At 40.1% G+C, this 18,621-nt stretch overlaps 1 protein-coding gene across 2 annotated transcripts in view; it reads right to left on the minus strand.

The window, feature by feature from the left end:
- Window positions 1–456: 456 nt before the first annotated feature.
- dis3 (DIS3 exosome endoribonuclease and 3'-5' exoribonuclease) overlaps window positions 457–18,621 on the minus strand; it is a 232,895-nt gene continuing 214,730 nt past the window's right edge. For both annotated transcript variants that reach the window (XM_073863687.1, XM_055205264.2), the window contains 4 exons: window positions 4,602–4,770; window positions 4,355–4,513; window positions 4,105–4,227; window positions 457–796 (listed from right to left, as the gene is read on the minus strand). In XM_073863687.1, coding sequence (XP_073719788.1) covers window positions 728–796; window positions 4,105–4,227; window positions 4,355–4,513; window positions 4,602–4,770 — 520 coding nt within the window. In that variant the 3' untranslated portion in view covers window positions 457–727. The remainder of the gene's footprint in view (window positions 797–4,104; window positions 4,228–4,354; window positions 4,514–4,601; window positions 4,771–18,621) is intronic.

An 18,621-nucleotide genomic window follows, 5' to 3' on the forward strand; every position in this document is an offset into this window, starting at 1 on the left:
ACCTTAACAAAAACAAGACGCACTCAGACCACGAATGAGGTTATAATATTCTGCAGGGAGAACCCAGATTGAGTTGTCTTATCAAGAAACATTCAACTGTCTCTCGAATTGAGCCTCTCTGCGGACTGTTTTTATTTAGGTTTTAATCATTGGTTCACTCGGTTCATTCCGAAGGTCGAACCTCACAGACTTTCATAATTGCAACAACATCATACATTTTACTATGTCTAGAGAAATAGTATTGACTACATTTTCCCAAAAACAAGATAGTAACTTGATGATGCAGTTTGATGATCCAGTTGCCAAAGGTCATATGATAATAAAAGAACATTGTACGCACTATTTTACATTGGCAGTTTTTCTAAGTAGCTAGTCAGACTTAATATGATTCTAAGCAAGTGATTGTACATTCATAAATGGTAACATAAAACATTCAAAAATGCAATACGAAATACATTTTCTCCAACACACATTTATTTTAGATTTCTTTACTGACAATAAACTGCTGATCCTGGACTTTATCATGCAGAGATGACAAAACCAGAACATACTTGAATTCTATAGTGCACTGCAGGGAATGGCTTCATTAGCATGTAGTACAAGTACATTACAAAAAGTTAAGTCATGTTTAACTATAAGGGTTCCTCTGAAAATACTATGAACAGAAACAGCTTTTCTGGTTATGTATAGCCAATTAAGATTTTTCTTTGAGTAGCAAGATGAGGTGTTAGCAGTTCAGCTTGAGTTTTTTGGCCTCTGGTTCGGTCTCGGGCAAAGATACACTAATCCCAGGGATCTGAAAGTGACAAAACACATAAAACAGAACTTTACATCCATATGAAATCTTGAAAAAAAAAGGTAAATGGACTGCATTTATATAGCGTTTTTAACAGACCTATGGCCATCTAAAGCGCTTTACAATTAGCCTCACATTCACCCATTCACTCACACATTCATACACCGAAGGTGGTGTCAGCCATGCAAGGCGCCAGCCAGCTCGTCGGGAGCAGCTGGGGTTAGGTGTCTTGCTCAAGGACACCTCGACACTTGGTCCAGTGGAGCCGGGGATTGAACCACCAACCTTCCGGTTTGTTGATAACCTACATGAACCACTAGGCCACTGCCGCCCCATAAAAAATCTTGTCAAAAATCTTGCCAGAGGTTAAAGCATGTCCTCTACCAATAAAAGCTATAGAGATTTAACTCTGTATGATGTGACTCTGTACACTAAGAACTTCAAATATTTTAAAACCCTGGGGGTTCAAAAACGCGGCGCCGCGTTTTCTCCTCATTGAAGCAGAATCAACTTAAAATACTCCATTAATAACCATACACTCATGTGTTATACATCATTTGAAACTGTAAAGGGTAAAAGAGACAAAAATCAACTGAAACTCTGTGAATACTCATCACACAAACATGACACATATAGGTGTACTTTTAAAGGTCACGTTCTTTCTGATTCCATTTTATAAACCCTAGTTAGTGTGTAATGTTGCTATAATAGCATAAATAATACCTGTAAATGATAAAGCTCAAAGTTCACTGCCAGAAGATTTATTTTCTTTAACAGAATCGCCTTTCAAAGACTTAAAGACTTGACTTGGTGTTTGGATGATAAACATTATACACACACGTGAGGAAGATCTTCAGTTATGTCTGGACAATGAGGAAGAATAAAGCAGCGTTCATCTTTAACGTTACCTCTAAAGTACAATGAAAGACCGACTGGAGGATAATAATATTCGTGACATAAGTGCTTCATCTTCATTTATATATTTATTAGTGTACAACGAAAATATTACAGCGGCAGTAGTAGGTGTAATAATAATCATCATCTTTTCTCCGTCTCACCTTCCAATTCACATAGCAAAAATTATTATTACCCAGTTATTAAAGCAACACTATGTAGTTTTTTTACCTTTAAATAATGTCTCTAAAATTATTTCAGTGATAGAACGACTTTTAACTGAACAAATTGTACTGTTGCTGCAACCTGAGCAGCCTCCTAGCTGCTACAAGCACACTCTGAAAGTGGCGATGGAGGGTAGGAAACACAGCCCCGCTCCTCCCCCTGCCTGCAAAAGAGTGTCTGATACCAGGCACTGTTGCACTTTTCAACCACATGGGGGAGCTGTAAGTCATTTCTACATGGAAACTACATAGTGTTGCTTTAAACAGTTTATACGCGCTTACTATGTGTTCACACCAGCCACGGAAGAGGCGGCAAAAACGCGCTATTCGCGCGTAGTTTCATGTTTGAACATTTTTAGTTTACTTCATTCGCGTATGAAATTCTAGTCATTCAAGACATTCACAAATTCGCGTCATGGGAGGGGCTTCTTCTCGCTTCCTGTTATCACGTCACTACTAAAGCAAGCTCCTGATTGGTTAACACGGCACAAATATCCTCCAAAATTCAGTAAATTTTAATATGCAATATTAAAGAATACACAGTATGATTCTATGCTTTAGAAAGTAGTGAATTTTTCCCAATACAAACATCCTAATAAAGCACAGATGCTTTGAAAATGTAACTAATGTAACTAAGTATTGTCCCCCTCTGCTATCAAGTCCAACTCAATCCAATTTAAGCTGATAACAGTCAGTTTTACTAGCATTTGCGCCGCAGCCGCTATTAAAGCCAGCCATTTTGTTGAAGGTTTGCCACTCGATTGGGGCGAGTTCAGGTGTGGTCACGTGGAAAAGTGACATCAATGCATACCCTCTATAAAAGGAAGCAGCAGAAGCACATTGATAGCATATGCTAAAGCTAAACCACTGCTGGATTGTGGAGTTTCTTTCTATGTGGATTTACCCTTCCAGACACATTTTGTGGATTACACTTCTATTCGGAGAACACTTGGACTTTTAGATTGCTTTAGGTTTGGTTTTTACATTACTTTCTTTTAACAGTCTTGAGTTTTAGTGTGTTGTTTTAAGTACCTTGTTTGTAAATACACTTATTTAAGTTGATTACACTTGTTTGTCTCATCATTTTAACTCTTTTAGTCTCACACAGTTAAATCTGACCCCTTTTATCTATTTGTGACTCATCCGATAAGGCTGATTGTTACAGTACTTCGGTGAGCAATATATGCTAAGAGCTGTTTAACTTTCTTACAGGTCTGTATTCCTCTAGTCAAAAAACCATGAAGTGGAAAGACATATTTACACTTTTTGGACTTAAACTCCATGTGGCTCATGTTACCATATAACTTTATGTAACAGCTCATAGCAAAGCTCTGTTGTGTATCACTCAAAGTTTCAGTTTCTTAACATTGCTTGTATAAAGACTTTGGAAATGCCAGTCATGTGATGTTAACTTGTATCTTGAGGAACTGTTTTCCAAAGTGACACAAAGTTGTCTGCTAAAATGTATGTGTACAAAATGTACATTTTATATTTGTTATTTAGATTTGATTGTATACTATTTTTTGTTAAACTACAAGCAAAACATTTTCTCTTTAAGTCTCCTCAAATTCATTCTAGCACAACTCATTGAGGCATTAGGGGGTTGGGTCTTTATCTCCATGTGTGAATCACATCAATATTAATGACCATTGACACTTTATTTGCATTTAACCTTTACACAACAAAAAGTGTCTTACAAAAGTTAAATCAATATATTGTTTCATGTCAGTGAGTGGGTACAATGGTTTTTACATCTTTTTGTAGCAAATTCCCAACTCTAGAAGATCCAGTACTTTTTTGTTGGTGAAATTTTTTTTAGTATGTGTTCCTTGGCCTTATTTATTTTATTTTTTTATCTTCACTAACCACGCATAAACATCATTTACTTATTTTAGCACAGGTTGTGCTGAATGCAATGTTATGTGATGTTAGCCATTAATATGTTTAAAGCAACTGAAATAAGACCAAATGTAAGAGCATGTCAAAACCTCTGCCAGTGTTCCAAAATGGTTGGACGCCAGAGGGTTAAATATCAAATGTTTCAAAATAAGTTTTAACACCAGTAAAAAATAGCTGCTCAAATACAAACAAATGTACCAAACTTATTGTTTATTTGATTATACAGTTTGGCACACATTTTATTTTACATGCCATTTACAATCAAATGCCAAGATTATTTAAAAAACCTACCACTGGTTCAATGAGTGCCATTCTGATCCTCTGGTGCTGGATGTTGGAAGCGTCAAGGCTGATAGTCACTTTGACTTTATCAAACATGTGAAACGTATGTCCCTCCACTGTTAGAGTGGAACTCTGAGAGAAGAAGAGCAGGAATTAACCAATAAATGTTGATACAGAAACATCAGATAAATATGATATGTAAGGCTACATTAGGCTGGCTATCAATTTCACAAATTGATCAGACGTAAATCACATGTACCTCTGAGTTGAAGCTTAGATGAGGATTAGGTTTGACCTTGTTCTCAAAGAACACAGTGCCCTCGAATCCAAATTTAGTAATGAGGATGATGATAGCATTTCTTCTTACAAATAGAATGAATCCGTCTTCATTAATGATTCCCTTATTCTTGAAAAACAGCTAAAGGGTCAAGAAGGCAGACACCATGTTAAGGAACATTACTGTAGTTATAGAAGTTTTAGTTTTAAAGTTAGTTTTGGTCATCTACCTGAGTGTGGAATGCCACAGAGGCTCTCTGTGCATATTGGGCCATTGTGTGCCTGTAGTTAAGGTTGTTGCATAGGGCTGACTGCCTGTGTTTGTTCATCAAATCAGGGTATGTGCTGTCTGCATTAATAGCCACTGCTAACAGACGATGAACCATGATATCAGCATACCTAAAAAATAGATTCAAAACAAATACAATTTAGAAAAATGCGGTTAACTGATAGTTTTCATGTGACATCACTCACTTAGGGGAACACCCCACTTATCTGCAATTGTCTGCAGGTTAAGAAGTAACTGATTTCTTTTATTTAGCCTAAATACTGAATAGTTGTACAACTAAATACACTAACCAATGAGGAGACATACTAAGCTATACTTCTACAGAATGCCGTCAGAGGAAAAAAGAGGATTTTGTCAATTTTGTGCCATAAGTGTATGTGCCTATGTCCCCAAGTGAGGGAAAACAATGGTAGCCATCCAGGGCTCTACTGTAACCTTTAAAGGTCACATATGGTCAAAACTGAAATTTTGTGGCTTTTTTATGATAACTGAGGTCTAGGGGCTATGCAAGTACCATATAAGTTTCAAAACAGTCATTTAAGAGTCAAATTCATACAGCCTGGTTGAAGTAGCTGTGAGTTAAAACGGTTCGTTTGTACTTCCGTAAAGTTGCTACGGCACCGAGAGACAGTCGCCGCCTTCAGTCTCCACCACGAGCACTGTCCACCGTCCACCGTCCCACCCCTTTTTTGCCAAACAAACTCCAAGGAAACTAAATCATTGCAAAGACTTCTGAAAAAATTAATATACGAGAAAAATGGCTAATATTCATTTATTCTCAACAAATAGTTCGACTTTAGCTGTCTGATCTAAACATTTCACAAGTGACTGCTTCAGTGTGGCAGTTCAATGTTGGTTTCTCCAGGAATCTCTACTCATCAAAGATGTTGCAGTCTTTACTTTATTGGATCCGACCTCAAATCCACAACCCGTAATTAAACACATTTTAAGCAGGGCTGCACGATAAGTTGCACGCGATTGTCAAGCACATCTCGTTGATTAGTACTAAAGCAGCATCACCTGCTTAGAACCGGCTGCCGCTTCTGAAAGCAGCTGATGATGATTTACTACTAATCAGTGAACCGGTGCGTGTCACAATCGCATGCGATTTATCAGCAGTCCTAACTTTTAAGTTACATTATGGAGCCAGAGAAAACTGAAATTATATATTGTAAACAGTTATGCAACGCTAACGTGTTGCTAACTAGATGCTTACGTCTTGTTTTGAAACGTTAAAGTCTTTGGTAGCCACCGGTTTTGTTAAAATATCTGTTGGAAATCAGCTGTTGTTTGTATTCTAAAGTTACAGACAGCAGCCTTGTTTGTGTCTGTTTGTTTATCGAGTTAAACATGGTAAGGTTAAAATCTCTTAGTCTCTGTGTCTGTTGGTTTACTAACCTAACATTTAGTGTCCAGAAACGAACACTTAGTGTAATTCCATGGGTAACTTTATTTCAACTGCGTATTTTACGTATAAAACAACAGGCCTATCAGAAGATAGGCTCATGAATATTACTTATTACAGGCCAAAATGACCTGTTTTTAGCAGAGCTCCTGAAAGTGGAGCTGTAAAAAATATTTAGAGATTGTTTTTGGTACTTAAACTGCAAATATATATATAAAAATACACCAATCTAAGACCCAGTGTGGAGGAGGGAAGAAGCAGACGCAGCGCATAGTGGAGACACTAAGTGAGACGCAGGAGGACTCCAGTCAGGAAGCACCCCACAGTACAGGAGACCTCTTAGCACCTGCTCCATCCCAAAGCCACAGGAGGGACTCTCCTAACACTACCTCAGGCACCCAACCTATGACAGAGAAAGTGAGATGGCCCCAAGCAAACAACAACGCTGCATGGAACCAACTAGACGGGGACCTGGACCGAATTCTAGAGGCCACATTAGCAGGAACAGCAGAGAAGAAAATCGACAGCATGACAACAATCATCCTCACCATAGCCAGGGAGCGCTTTGGCACAGAAGAGAGAAAAGGCAGCAGCGAAGCTCAGGTAATCCAGCCAAACAGGAGAGCAAGAGAGATCTTGCAATTGAGGAAGGAGATCAAGACCCTCAACAAGCAGTTCAGAACAGCAAGTGCTGAAGAAAGGAAGGGTATAAAAGATCTAACCAGTGGACTTCGAGGGCAACTTTGCAGACTAAGAAGGGCAGAAAGGTCTCTGAAACTGAGAAAAGAGAAGGAGGCCAAGCGGGCTCAGTTCATTAAGGATCCATACAGGTTTACTAAAACCCTGCTGGGGGAAGCCAGATCTGGAAGATTGACCAGCCCTAAGGAAGTTGTAGAGGAGTTCCTTAAGGAGAGCCACAATGACGACCTCAGGTACCAAGCCTGCAGTGCACACCCCAAGATCAGCAGAACTGCTGAAACTCCTGAGGAAGAGCTTGATACCAGTGAACCAACATGGAGAGAAGTCCAAGACATTGTACAGAAAGCCCGTTCAGCATCTGCCCCGGGACCAAGTGGTATACCTTATAAGGTATACAAGAGATGTCCGATGCTCCTCCGCAGGTTATGGAAACTGTTGCGAAGGATATGGACAAAAGGTATCATTCCAGCATCCTGGAAAAGAGCAGAGGGGTGCTTTGTACCTAAGGAAATGGACTCCTCCAACATCACCCAATTCCGAACCATCTCTCTCCTAAGTGTCGAGTGCAAGGTATTCTTTTCTGTCCTGGCAAAAAGGATGACTACTTACATGGTGAAGAACAAATATGTCGACACTTCAGTCCAGAAGGGCGGTATTCCAGGTTTCTCCGGGTGCTTGGAACATACAGGTATCCTCAACCAGCTGATCCGGGAGGCCAAGGAGAGCAAAGGAAACCTAACGGTTGTCTGGCTCGACTTGGCTAACGCATACGGTTCAATCCCACATGGCCTCATTAACGCAGCTATGGAACATTACCATATCCCCCACCACACTAGGGGTATGATTACCAGCTACTTCGGAGGATTCAAACTAAGATTCAAAACTGCCCACTTCACAACCCAGTGGCAGGACCTTGAAAAGGGAATTGTGACAGGCTGCACCATCTCCCCCATCCTGTTTGTCATGGGAATGAACCTGCTCATAACAGCTGCAGGAAAGGAATCCAGAGGGCCACTAATGGAGTCTGGCATCCGCCAAACTCCAATAAGAGGCTTTATGGATGACCTTACTATAACAACTTCAACCCATGTACAAGCAAGATGGATTCTGAAGGTTCTTGACGACGTGGCAACATGGGCCAGGATGAAGTTTAAGCCAAGGAAATCAAGAAGCATGGTGATCAGAAGTGGGAAAGTGACCAGCAAGTTCCAGTTGCGAGTACAGGGGGAGACGATACCATCAATTGAGGAAAACCCAATTAAGTGCCTAGGGAAATGGTATGACGCATCCCTGACCGACAGATGCAACGTTTCCAGGACGGAGATACAGGCAGATGCATGGCTGAGGAAGATCGAGGGGTCAGGACTACCAGGAAAGTTCAAGGCATGGCTTTTTCAGCACGGTCTGTTACCACGACTCATGTGGCTACTGACAATTTATGAAGTACCCATGACAGCAGTGGAAGGAGTCGAGAGGCGAGTGAACAAACACCTTCGCAAGTGGCTCGGAGTCCCACCGAGCTTCACGTCAGTAGGACTATACACCAGGTCTGGACAGGTACAACTACCCCTATCATCAGTGGTTGAAGAGTTCAAGGTGGCAAAGTGTCGGGTTGTGATGATGTACCAAGACTCCACTAATGAAAAAGTCAGAAGAGCAGGCGTCACTACGAGATCGGGACGGAAATGGGCAGCTGACACATCAGTGGCGCAAGCTGAGAGTGCATTGAAGCTGAAGGACATCATCGGGAACCCATGCATAGGGAGGCAAGGTCTCGGATCCACCCACTTCCAGCAGTGGGGAAAAGCAGACCCAAGGCAGAGGAGGGACATGATCCAAGCCGAGGTCCGATACCTGGAGGAAGAAAAACGCAGGTCTAGGGCCGTCGAGCTTGGAGCGCAAGGTGCCTGGACAAAGTGGGACCTGCCAAAGCGAAAGGTCACGTGGCCTGAGATCTGGAGACTGGAGCCCTTTCGCATTTCTTTTCTGCTCCGTTCAGTGTACGACACTCTTCCATCACCAACAAACCTCCACAGATGGGGAATGAGGGAGGACCCATTGTGTAGGTTATGTAGAGGGAGGGGAACAATGGCGCACATACTGGCAGGATGCAAGACAGATCTTAGCCAAGGAAGATACAGGTGGCGCCATGATAAGGTTCTTGTTGCACTGGCTGAGATCTTGGAGCGGGAGAGGCAGAACAAGCGCCAGCCCAGTACAAGGCCGGCGAGATCCATTCAGTTCATCAGGGAAGGGGAGAAACCATCAGCACCCAAGAAGACTAAAAAGAGCCTCTTGCAAGCAGCACAATCCTGGGAGATGAGGGTGGACCTGGGAAGGAGACTAGTCTTCCCCCAGGTTGTGCAAACACCGCTGAGGCCGGACATGGTCTTATGGTCTGAAGAGGCAAGGAAGTTAATCATGATTGAACTGACGGTCCCATGGGAAGACGGGTGCGACGAGGCCTATGAGCGGAAAGCCACCAAGTATCAGGACCTTGTTGAGCAGTGCAGGGCCAAAGGGTGGCAGACCTGGCTATTCCCGGTTGAGGTCGGGTGTAGGGGTTTCCCGGCTCATTCTGTGTGGAAGACGCTCACAGCTCTGGTCATAGCAGGAAGGGAGAGGAAGGCAGCTGTCCGTAGGTTGGGTGAGGCAGCAGAAAGAGCATCGTGCTGGCTTTGGAGTAGGAGGGAGGAGCTGAGCTGGGGGCCAGGAGGAGATGGGCAGTGACCGGCCACCACTGCAGACCCGCCAACTGGAGGGTGTTGTGGTTCAGGGTCGAAACACCCTGTGAAAGTTGGACTCCACCTGACGACATCTTCTCCTGGCTGAAAGCTACAGTCACTTACTGCAGTCAGTGGCAGAGTTAGATCGCATCAGGATAGATGTATTCAATAGTTCTTAAAGACATCATAACCTAAAATAAAACTGTGATATGTGACCTTTGAATTTCAGAGTTGTGCTCCAATTTTCAGAGCACTTGTGCTCCAATAAAAAACAATTAGGAGTACGGTCAAAAATTTAGGAGCACAGACAACTTTAGTTATATTTTTAGACACAATGTAATATTCCACAATATAACAGGAACAAATGGGAACAAATGAAAGCAGCCAATTGCACTGTGAAACATCAGTGTTGGTGTGTGTCAGCACATTTGGGAGATTTTAGTTTTTAAAAGGGGACTTTTTTAAGATGTAAAACAAATCTTTGGTTTCCACATAGTACATATGTGAAGTTTTAGCTCAAAATACATATAATTTATAATAGCATGTTCAAATTTCCACTTTAGTATGAGCAAAAATGTGCCATTTTAGGATATGTGCTTTTAGATGCAAATGAGCTCATGCAGAGGTGGGGGACTCGAGTCACATGACTTGTCTCAAGTCACAAATCACTAGAGACATGCTTGGTTAAAGTATGAAAATGACTTGACTTGACAGCAGATGGCTTAAGACTTGACTTGAGGTGTAAGAATCAACAATAACTTTAATATTTTTCAAACACTTTATAAATTATATAAAATATAAATAATATATAAATATAAAATTTATTGTGATGTTAATATGCAAAAATGTGCACCAGCGCCACTTATGAAGTCTGAGCAGAACTTAAGTTGTAACTGCACAAGAGCACCAAATATAGACCATAGTCAAGCTCCGAAAACAGTCACTTTTTGCTTTACAGACATTGAATTGGATTGTGTAAATAAAAAGATTTACCATATGCACAATTTTTCTAATGCAATAATATCTTAAATGACCACCACAACCTCAAATTTCATCCAACATTACAAGAACCACAAGGAAAGGTAAAGAAATCATTTAGTTTATTTTTAATTTCACAATATTATCCGGGATGTGCAAACCACTTCTTGCAATCTTGGCTACAAATTAAGTATAACTGTAAATATGTTGTTCATAATGCAATAAGTTTCAAAAGGCAGTGAGTTACCAATGCATTTTATAACAGCTAAAGGGCGTTCAGAGTTTCATAAAGGATTTCATCAAATAAAACACGGCAAATAAGTTGTATATTAGTAAAAATATTACTCTTCCGCCAAACAAAGTAGTTCCTCAGAATCAAGTGTGGCTTCAAGACTTCTTTAAATAAACATAATTTATTGAAGAGAGAGACGCAAGAGAGAGACACAAGAGAGTGGCAACACTGTTATCGGAGCTCCGTCGAGTTCCTCATCTAAATCTTATTTTTTTACTATCTTGTTCCTATCTATATAATATAACTTACTAGTTCATCTTAGGAATACTTTACCGTGACGATTGTTCAACAGTTTCAATAAGTGAAACGATTTATCACTGGTAAACACCCAGTATTAGCATATAGCCCGCTAGCATCAGCAAACGGGGAAACGCTGCTCCGTGCATTGGAGCTCCGTCGAGTTCATCATCTAAATCCTATTTTCTTACTATCTCGTTCCTATCTATATAATATAATGTACTAGTTTATCTTAGGAATACTTTACCGTGACGATTATTGAACAGTATTAATAAGTAAAACGATCTATCACTAGTAAACACCTAGTGTAAGCCATATAGCCCGCTAGCATCAACAAACGTGCCGGTTGAAGTTAGCACTTGCTCACTGTCTGTTTACTGTAAATCTGCCTTCCTTTTCGATCTAATGGCGGACTCATCCGATGTATGTTTTTCAGACCTTTCCTCACCAGAGCGGGAAGCTGTGGAGGAGTTGTGGCCCGGCATTCGTACCAGGCGGTACAGCGTGCCTCACATCACCCTGGCTCCAGACACCCAGAGACGACCGAGGCACGCAACGAGCGAGCACCCATCTCGATGCAGCTTCACGGACCGCGTTCGGGTGAACAGAGACGCCATCGCCCAGCATGAAAACGGTAAGACTCCGCTTGTCATTGTAACCTGCACTACTTGCCACATGTACAGTTTAGCTTCTTCCGTCAGCATAGAGGGGTTTACATGTGCTAAGTGTATTGAAGTAGTAAGGCTGATGGAGAAGGTTGCAGAACTAGAAGCGCGCATCCGAACGCTAGTTGAGCACAGTAAGACCGCTAATGTTAATGTTACAAACACTGTTTCGGGTGCGCCTAGTGTTAAGCGTAATACACATGGCTCGGTTCCGACTTCAGAGTCAAGGCGGCTGACTAACTGGGTGACTGTCAGGTGGCATAGTCACATTCGGTATCCAAATAACGTTCCTGTTTTAATATCAAACAGATTTTCTCCACTCAGCAATACACCGGCTGAGACATCTGTTAAAGGTGCCCTGGTTATTGGAGATTCTATACTCAGGAACGTTGGCATTGAGGCACCAGCCACCATAGTCGATTGTATACCGGGAGCCAGAGCGTCTGACATTAGATCCAAACTTAAAGTGCTGGCTTATGCTAACCGTAAGTTTTCTAAGATTGTTATTCACGCCGGCACGAATGACACCAGACTCCGCCAGTCGGAGATCACCAAAGATACTATTAAAGAGGTGTGTGAAATTGCAAAAACAATGTCAGACAATGTAATTTGCTCTGGTCCCCTCCCCGCCCACCGGGGGATGAAACTTACAGTAGATTAGTGTCTCTTCATGGCTGGATGTCAAAGTGGTGCCCTCAGCATAACGTAGGGTTTATAGACAATTGGAAGCACCTCGGGGAAAGACCCGACCCGCCAAAGAGAGATGGCCCCCATCCGTCCCCGGAAGGAAGTGCTATACTCTCTAGAAATCTGACCAATAGTCTTACTTTTGATATTGTCTGACTATCCAGGGCCCAGGTCAGGAAACAGACAGATCGGCTTACCCATCAGTCTGTTAGCTGCCTTGACATGTCAAGATCACATATATCCCAGCACATAGAGCCTTTTTTAACAGAGTACCAACACATCTCGACTGTGTCTGTTCCTCGAACAAATAAATACAGAGCACCGTTAACCTCGTCTCGTACAAATCTTATTAACATAAAATTAGAACACAATACATTAACAGATGAAACTCAAATGTTAAAATTCGGCCCTCCCAACATTAGATCGCCCACCAACAAAGAACCAACCATCAATTAAATAACTACTGACCAAAACCTAGATGCACTCTGTTCAACAGAAACCCGGCCCAAAACAGACGACCACACCAGTCCAAACGAATCCACCCCACAAGACCACCACCATAAACATGCCCCTCGTCCAAAAGGGAGAGGGGGTGGCCCAGCCACAACACACAACAAAATATTCAAAGCAAACCACAAATCCAACCCAAAACCCAACTCGCTCGAAATAACACTGTTAAACATGGAAACAACTGATCGCAACAACAAACAGCTTTCGTTCATTTTAGCTACCATATATAGGCCTCCGGGCCACCACACAGATTTTCTTAAAGAAATAGCAGACTTCCTATCTGAGCTTACAGTCACTGTAGATAAAGCTCTTATTGTTGGTGATTTTAATATCCATGTGGATAATCCAAAAGATGCATTAGGACGTGCGTTTATGGATGTTCTAAATTCTCTCGGCATTAAACAAAACGTGTCAGGGCCCACGCATACTCGTAATCACACACTAGACTTAATTCTGTCACTCGGACTCAATATTAATGACACCGAAATATCACCCCAGAGCGATGCCGTTTCAGACCATTGCCTTCTGTCATACACAATACTTCTAGATAGGGCCGCTCAGTCTACAACATGCTACAGATTAGCCAGAACAATAATTTCCACCACTAAAGATAGCTTTATTAGCACTCTTCCAGACCTGTCTCAAATGAAACATGTAGCAGATAACCGTGAAGATCTAGATATTATAATAGTAAACCTGAACAATGTCTGCTCTAGCACGTTGGATGCCGTTGCTCTCATTCGAAAAAAGAGAATCAAAGAAAAACCACCAGCTCCATGGTATGACCATCATACTGCAGCCCTTAAAAAAGTAGCTAGAAAAATGGAAAGAAACTACCGAAGCACAAAGTTAGAGGTATGGCGTTCAGCATGGAAAGAGAGTGTTCAACACTGCAGACAGGCTATTAAAACTGCCAGATCTACCCATCTCAGTACGCTTATTAAAGAAAATCATAACAACCCTCGTTTCCTATTTAGCACAGTTGCGAAACTGACTAGAAACAAAGAACAAACAGAAACCAATAGTAAACTCCAACACAATAGTGATGACTTCATGAACTTCTTTACTAACAAAATTATGTTTATTAGGGAAAACATAGAAACTACGCAAGCAGCCACCACTCTACCCAGTAGTACATTTTCCACTAGATTACCAAACGAACATCTTGAGTCATTTAATCCTACTACAATAGAAGAGCTCTCTAAACTAGTAACGTCATCCAAATCATCGTCCTGTATACTAGATCCCGTTCCCACAAAATTACTAAAAGAGGTATTTCATGTAGTGTCAGACACGGTACTTAATATCTTTAACTCATCTCTAGAATTAGGATACGTTCCAACAGCTTTCAAACTAGCAGTTATTAGACCGCTCATTAAAAAAACAAACCTTGACCAGGGAGATCTTAATAACTTTAGACCAATCTCAAATCTACATTTTCTTTCTAAAATATTAGAAAAAGTAGTGGCAAGCCAGCTACGCACATTCGTAGAAAATAATAATACATATGAAAAGTTCCAATCAGGATTCAGGCCCCACCATAGCACAGAGACAGCGCTGCTTATAGTTACAAATTACCTCCTATTAACATCCGATCGTGGTGAAATCTCAATCCTTATATAACTAGACCTTAGTGCAGCCTTTGACACAATCTTACTCAATAGACTAGAAAACTATGTTGGCATCAGTGGTCAGGCGTTAGCCTGGTTCAGATCGTATCTAACCAATCAATATCACTTTGTTTATGTAAATGAGGAAGAGTCATATCACTCCCTCGTTAAATACGGCGTACCTCAGGGATCAGTTCTAGGCCCTATCCTATTCTCGTTATATATGTTACCTCTAGGAGACATTATCAGGAAACATATAAGTTTTCACTGCTATGCGGATGATACCCAGCTTTACATCTTGTCGCATCCTAGCGAAACCCACCAGTTTTCTAAGCTAACAGACTGCATTAGTGATATTAGGGACTGGATGGCACATAACATTCTTATGCTAAACACCAATAAGACAGAGATACTTATTATTGAACCGAATCGCTACAAACATAATATGTCAGATTACAAATTGCCCATAGATGGCTTCCACGGTTAAGAATTTAGGCGTAATATTCGACAGCAATCTATCTTTCAATAGTCATATCGCCAACGTCTGCCGCACAGCATTCTTCCATCTTAGAAATATCTAAAAAATACGCCATATGTTGTCTGCATCAGACGCAGAAAAGCTTATCCATGCTTTTATGACCTCTAGAATAGACTATTGTAACTCGTTACTCGGGGGATGCCATGCAAATCAGGTAAACAAGCTACAGCTGGTTCAAAATGCCGCCGCAAGAGTGTTTACTCGATCTAAAAAGTATGACCACATCAGTCCAATTCTGGCATCTTTACACTGGCTACCAGTTAAATATCGCATACAATTTAAAATATTACTAATCACCTACAAAGCCTTAAATGGCCTAGCGCCCTCGTATATTAAAGAACTACTATCAGAATACAATCCATCACGTAAACTGCGATCACAAAATTCTGGTCACTTAATTATCCCTAGAATATCAAAAGTGTCTAAAGGTGGTAGATCCTTTTCCTACTTAGCCCCTACACTGAAAAAAACAACTTGTAAAATTTACTTAAAAAAAATCCTCGTAACAATTTGCACGAACTTTTTTTAATTAAAATGTACTGCTTTTTTATAAGTAAAACTTACCTACTAAAATCAAATAAAATTTACCCAAAATTGTATGATAAAACATGTTAAATAATTAATTAAATGTTAATGAATTATTTTAATTAGAAGTTAGATTTATTTTAATCGTCTAGGTATAGTCTATTAGGTTTTTTTGAAAATTGAAGCATTGCTGTCCTAATAATATTAAATAAATCGTATTTTCTGTTCGTTATTCTCTTTAACATATGTCTATGGACCTAGTTATTTTTAGTGTTATAAACGGCATTATAACACAAAATTCATGACTGACAACAAGTCAGACATTGAATAAACTTGATTCTGAACAGAAACGCACACAAACTGTGTTTCTGACATGCTTTATCAGCACTGTGGAGGGAATTACAATACAACGTTCTGAACAGGCTTCATGTAAAGAAACACTGATCACATAAACAGTGACTTCACAAAATTATTATTTACAACAAAACAACATCAATATATAAGAGCTTAAACTAGGGCTGGGTGGTATGACGGTATATTCCGTTACCGTGGAATAAAATGTCAGACGTAACAGATTTTTCTATTCTGTCTATTCCGCGGAATGCAAATAAGTGGGCGTGGCTAACGCTGCCCTCACGCTTGTTAGACTTAGTGTGACGGAGAAACAAGTAAAATAATTCACTCATAAAAAATAAACGAGTTATTTCTGTAATTTTTTGCAGCGAGACTCTCGCTCGCTCTCTTTCTCTTCCTCTCTCTCTCTCTTTTTCTCTCTCTTTCTCTCTCTCTCACTCTTGCTCTCTCTCCCTCTCTCTGTCTGTGCTCGTGCAGCAGCCGGCAGGTCTCTCGAGTGCAGAGGTCTCTAGGCACACGCAAGGAGCTGCGACGCCTAATAAAAGGTTCTTCTCAAACATAATGCTAATAGTTGTAATGTTTTAACTTTAAGCAAGCTAAGACAAAACTCGCGTTTATATCAGTGACACGTGCGCTGCTGGAGCGATGTAGTTTGACGCGCCATTTGCTTATACAAACATATTTGATCGGAGAGACGAGAAAGAGACGCAAATGTTAAGGTCTAATAGTAAGTAAAGGGCGTCAAGACCTTAAAACAGACTTCATGATCATCACATCATAGCACCTGTCATATTTATAATATCTAAAGCTTCGTCTCTCATATAAGCTAGGTATTCATCCTGTCTGTAGGTTTTTGCATACATTTATACCTGTTCATTTTACATATTGCCTATTTTTAATGTAATGTATGCATCTGCTAAAGTTTTTGATTAAAATTTACTTAATTATTTTAGGACTATGTGCAGTGACTATAAAACAGTTAAATAATACAAGAAAATATCTAATAAGACTTACTATTCCCACACAGTTCATTTTTTATATGAATTAATTGTGTATTTATCATCATTTTACTTAGAAAAATCTAGTTCTCAATAAATGTTAATATTATTATGTAGAAATTATGAGAGTTAATCTAATAAATATTACTACACTAAAAAGTTCGTTTTTTCAGTGTAAGCTCTGGAATGATCCACCAAACAATGCCCGAGTATCAGACACAGCCGATCAATTTAAATCTAAACTTAAGACATTCTTCTTTAACAAAACATTCACATAAAATGTCCAGTAAATGTACTTTTCCCGCAGTAGTTAGTTTGTTTAGAACAAAGCACTCACATACCTCATATGGGTAATATACTATTGCCGCAATAGTTAGCCTGTCTGGAACCGAGCTGACTTGAACCACTATAATGTTTGACACTTGCATTACATGCGAACGGCCCCTACGCTAATAGAATTCTGTTTTTCTCTACCAGTCTCGTCCTCGACCACGAGGACAATGAGACAAACAGACCCAGTTCCTGTTGCTGTGAAGATCATCGCACCACTGATCCACTGGCTGTCCTTCAACGTGATGACCAGCCGATGCCCGACCAACGACCACCGGCTAAACCAGTTTAATCCGCTTACCCGCCTCCTATCCCTACCGTATCTATATATATATATAAATATATATTAATTCCTCCCAAGGGTTTTTGTCCTTCTAGGAGTTTTTCCCATTGGGTTTTTTCCTAGGGGTTTTTTTCGTCCCAGGGAGAGTCAGCCAACTTTGGCTTAACTTAGCACTTTACTGTATACGTTACATTATTAATATGCTCGCTTGTACGGTTTAACCGCTATCTCTACTTCTTATATTATCTATTGATTTTCTGTGTTCTCCTCTACATCTTCTCATGTAAAGCTGCTTTGCAACAATTAACACTTGTGAAAAGCGCCATATAAATAAAATTGAATTGAATTGAATAAGATATATCAAATGAAAGCACAGACCCGCCAATTTCAAACAACAAAAAAATTAATCATACCTTCATTTGTCCTCTTATCACCTCTCAAATTTTGAGCTCAAAGCTGAGGTCATTCCATTTTTGTGAAGGACTTTTGTTAGAGATAAGTTTCAGAGTGATGATCAAAACCTTTACACTGAGTTTTTAGTGAATGCGTCAGTTTTTGAATTGTGTAAGATCGCCACCTAGTGAATAATAGCGAAAATATGGATTTGAGGTAAAAATAAACTGCAATTGTATTTTTTTTAAAATTTGATTAAAGACTGAGGTGTTTTTTCATAAATAAATATGTAGTGGTGGAGTGATACTTAAGATATGTAATGCGGTCTGAACCATGGGGATATCGGGGTATTTTATCACAGCTTAGAACGCGTTTCAACCAGTCAAAATAAAGGACCAGAACTGTCCATTTTATAAAATCATTTAGGGTTGTCAGTAAATTAAAATAATTATCACTAATTTATGTTTGGTGCATTTACTCATCATGTTTGAAAGGAGATATCCTTGGACCTAATTACATTTCCAATCTGCTTTGTAGGGTTACGGGGACAATTTTATGTACAAAACACAATTATATATTTAAGAATTATATGTGTGACTATTAGGGATGTAACGATAGTTCGCAGTACGATAGTTCACGATACAAAAATGACACAATGTGTATCGTAGCATGATGGGGATATTTATACAATATGGCGTTGTTTTAATATTATTCGTTTACCGGTAAACACG

The sequence above is a fragment of the Misgurnus anguillicaudatus genome, chromosome 3 (assembly GCF_027580225.2).
Source record: "Misgurnus anguillicaudatus chromosome 3, ASM2758022v2, whole genome shotgun sequence".
Lineage (NCBI taxonomy): Eukaryota > Metazoa > Chordata > Actinopteri > Cypriniformes > Cobitidae > Misgurnus > Misgurnus anguillicaudatus.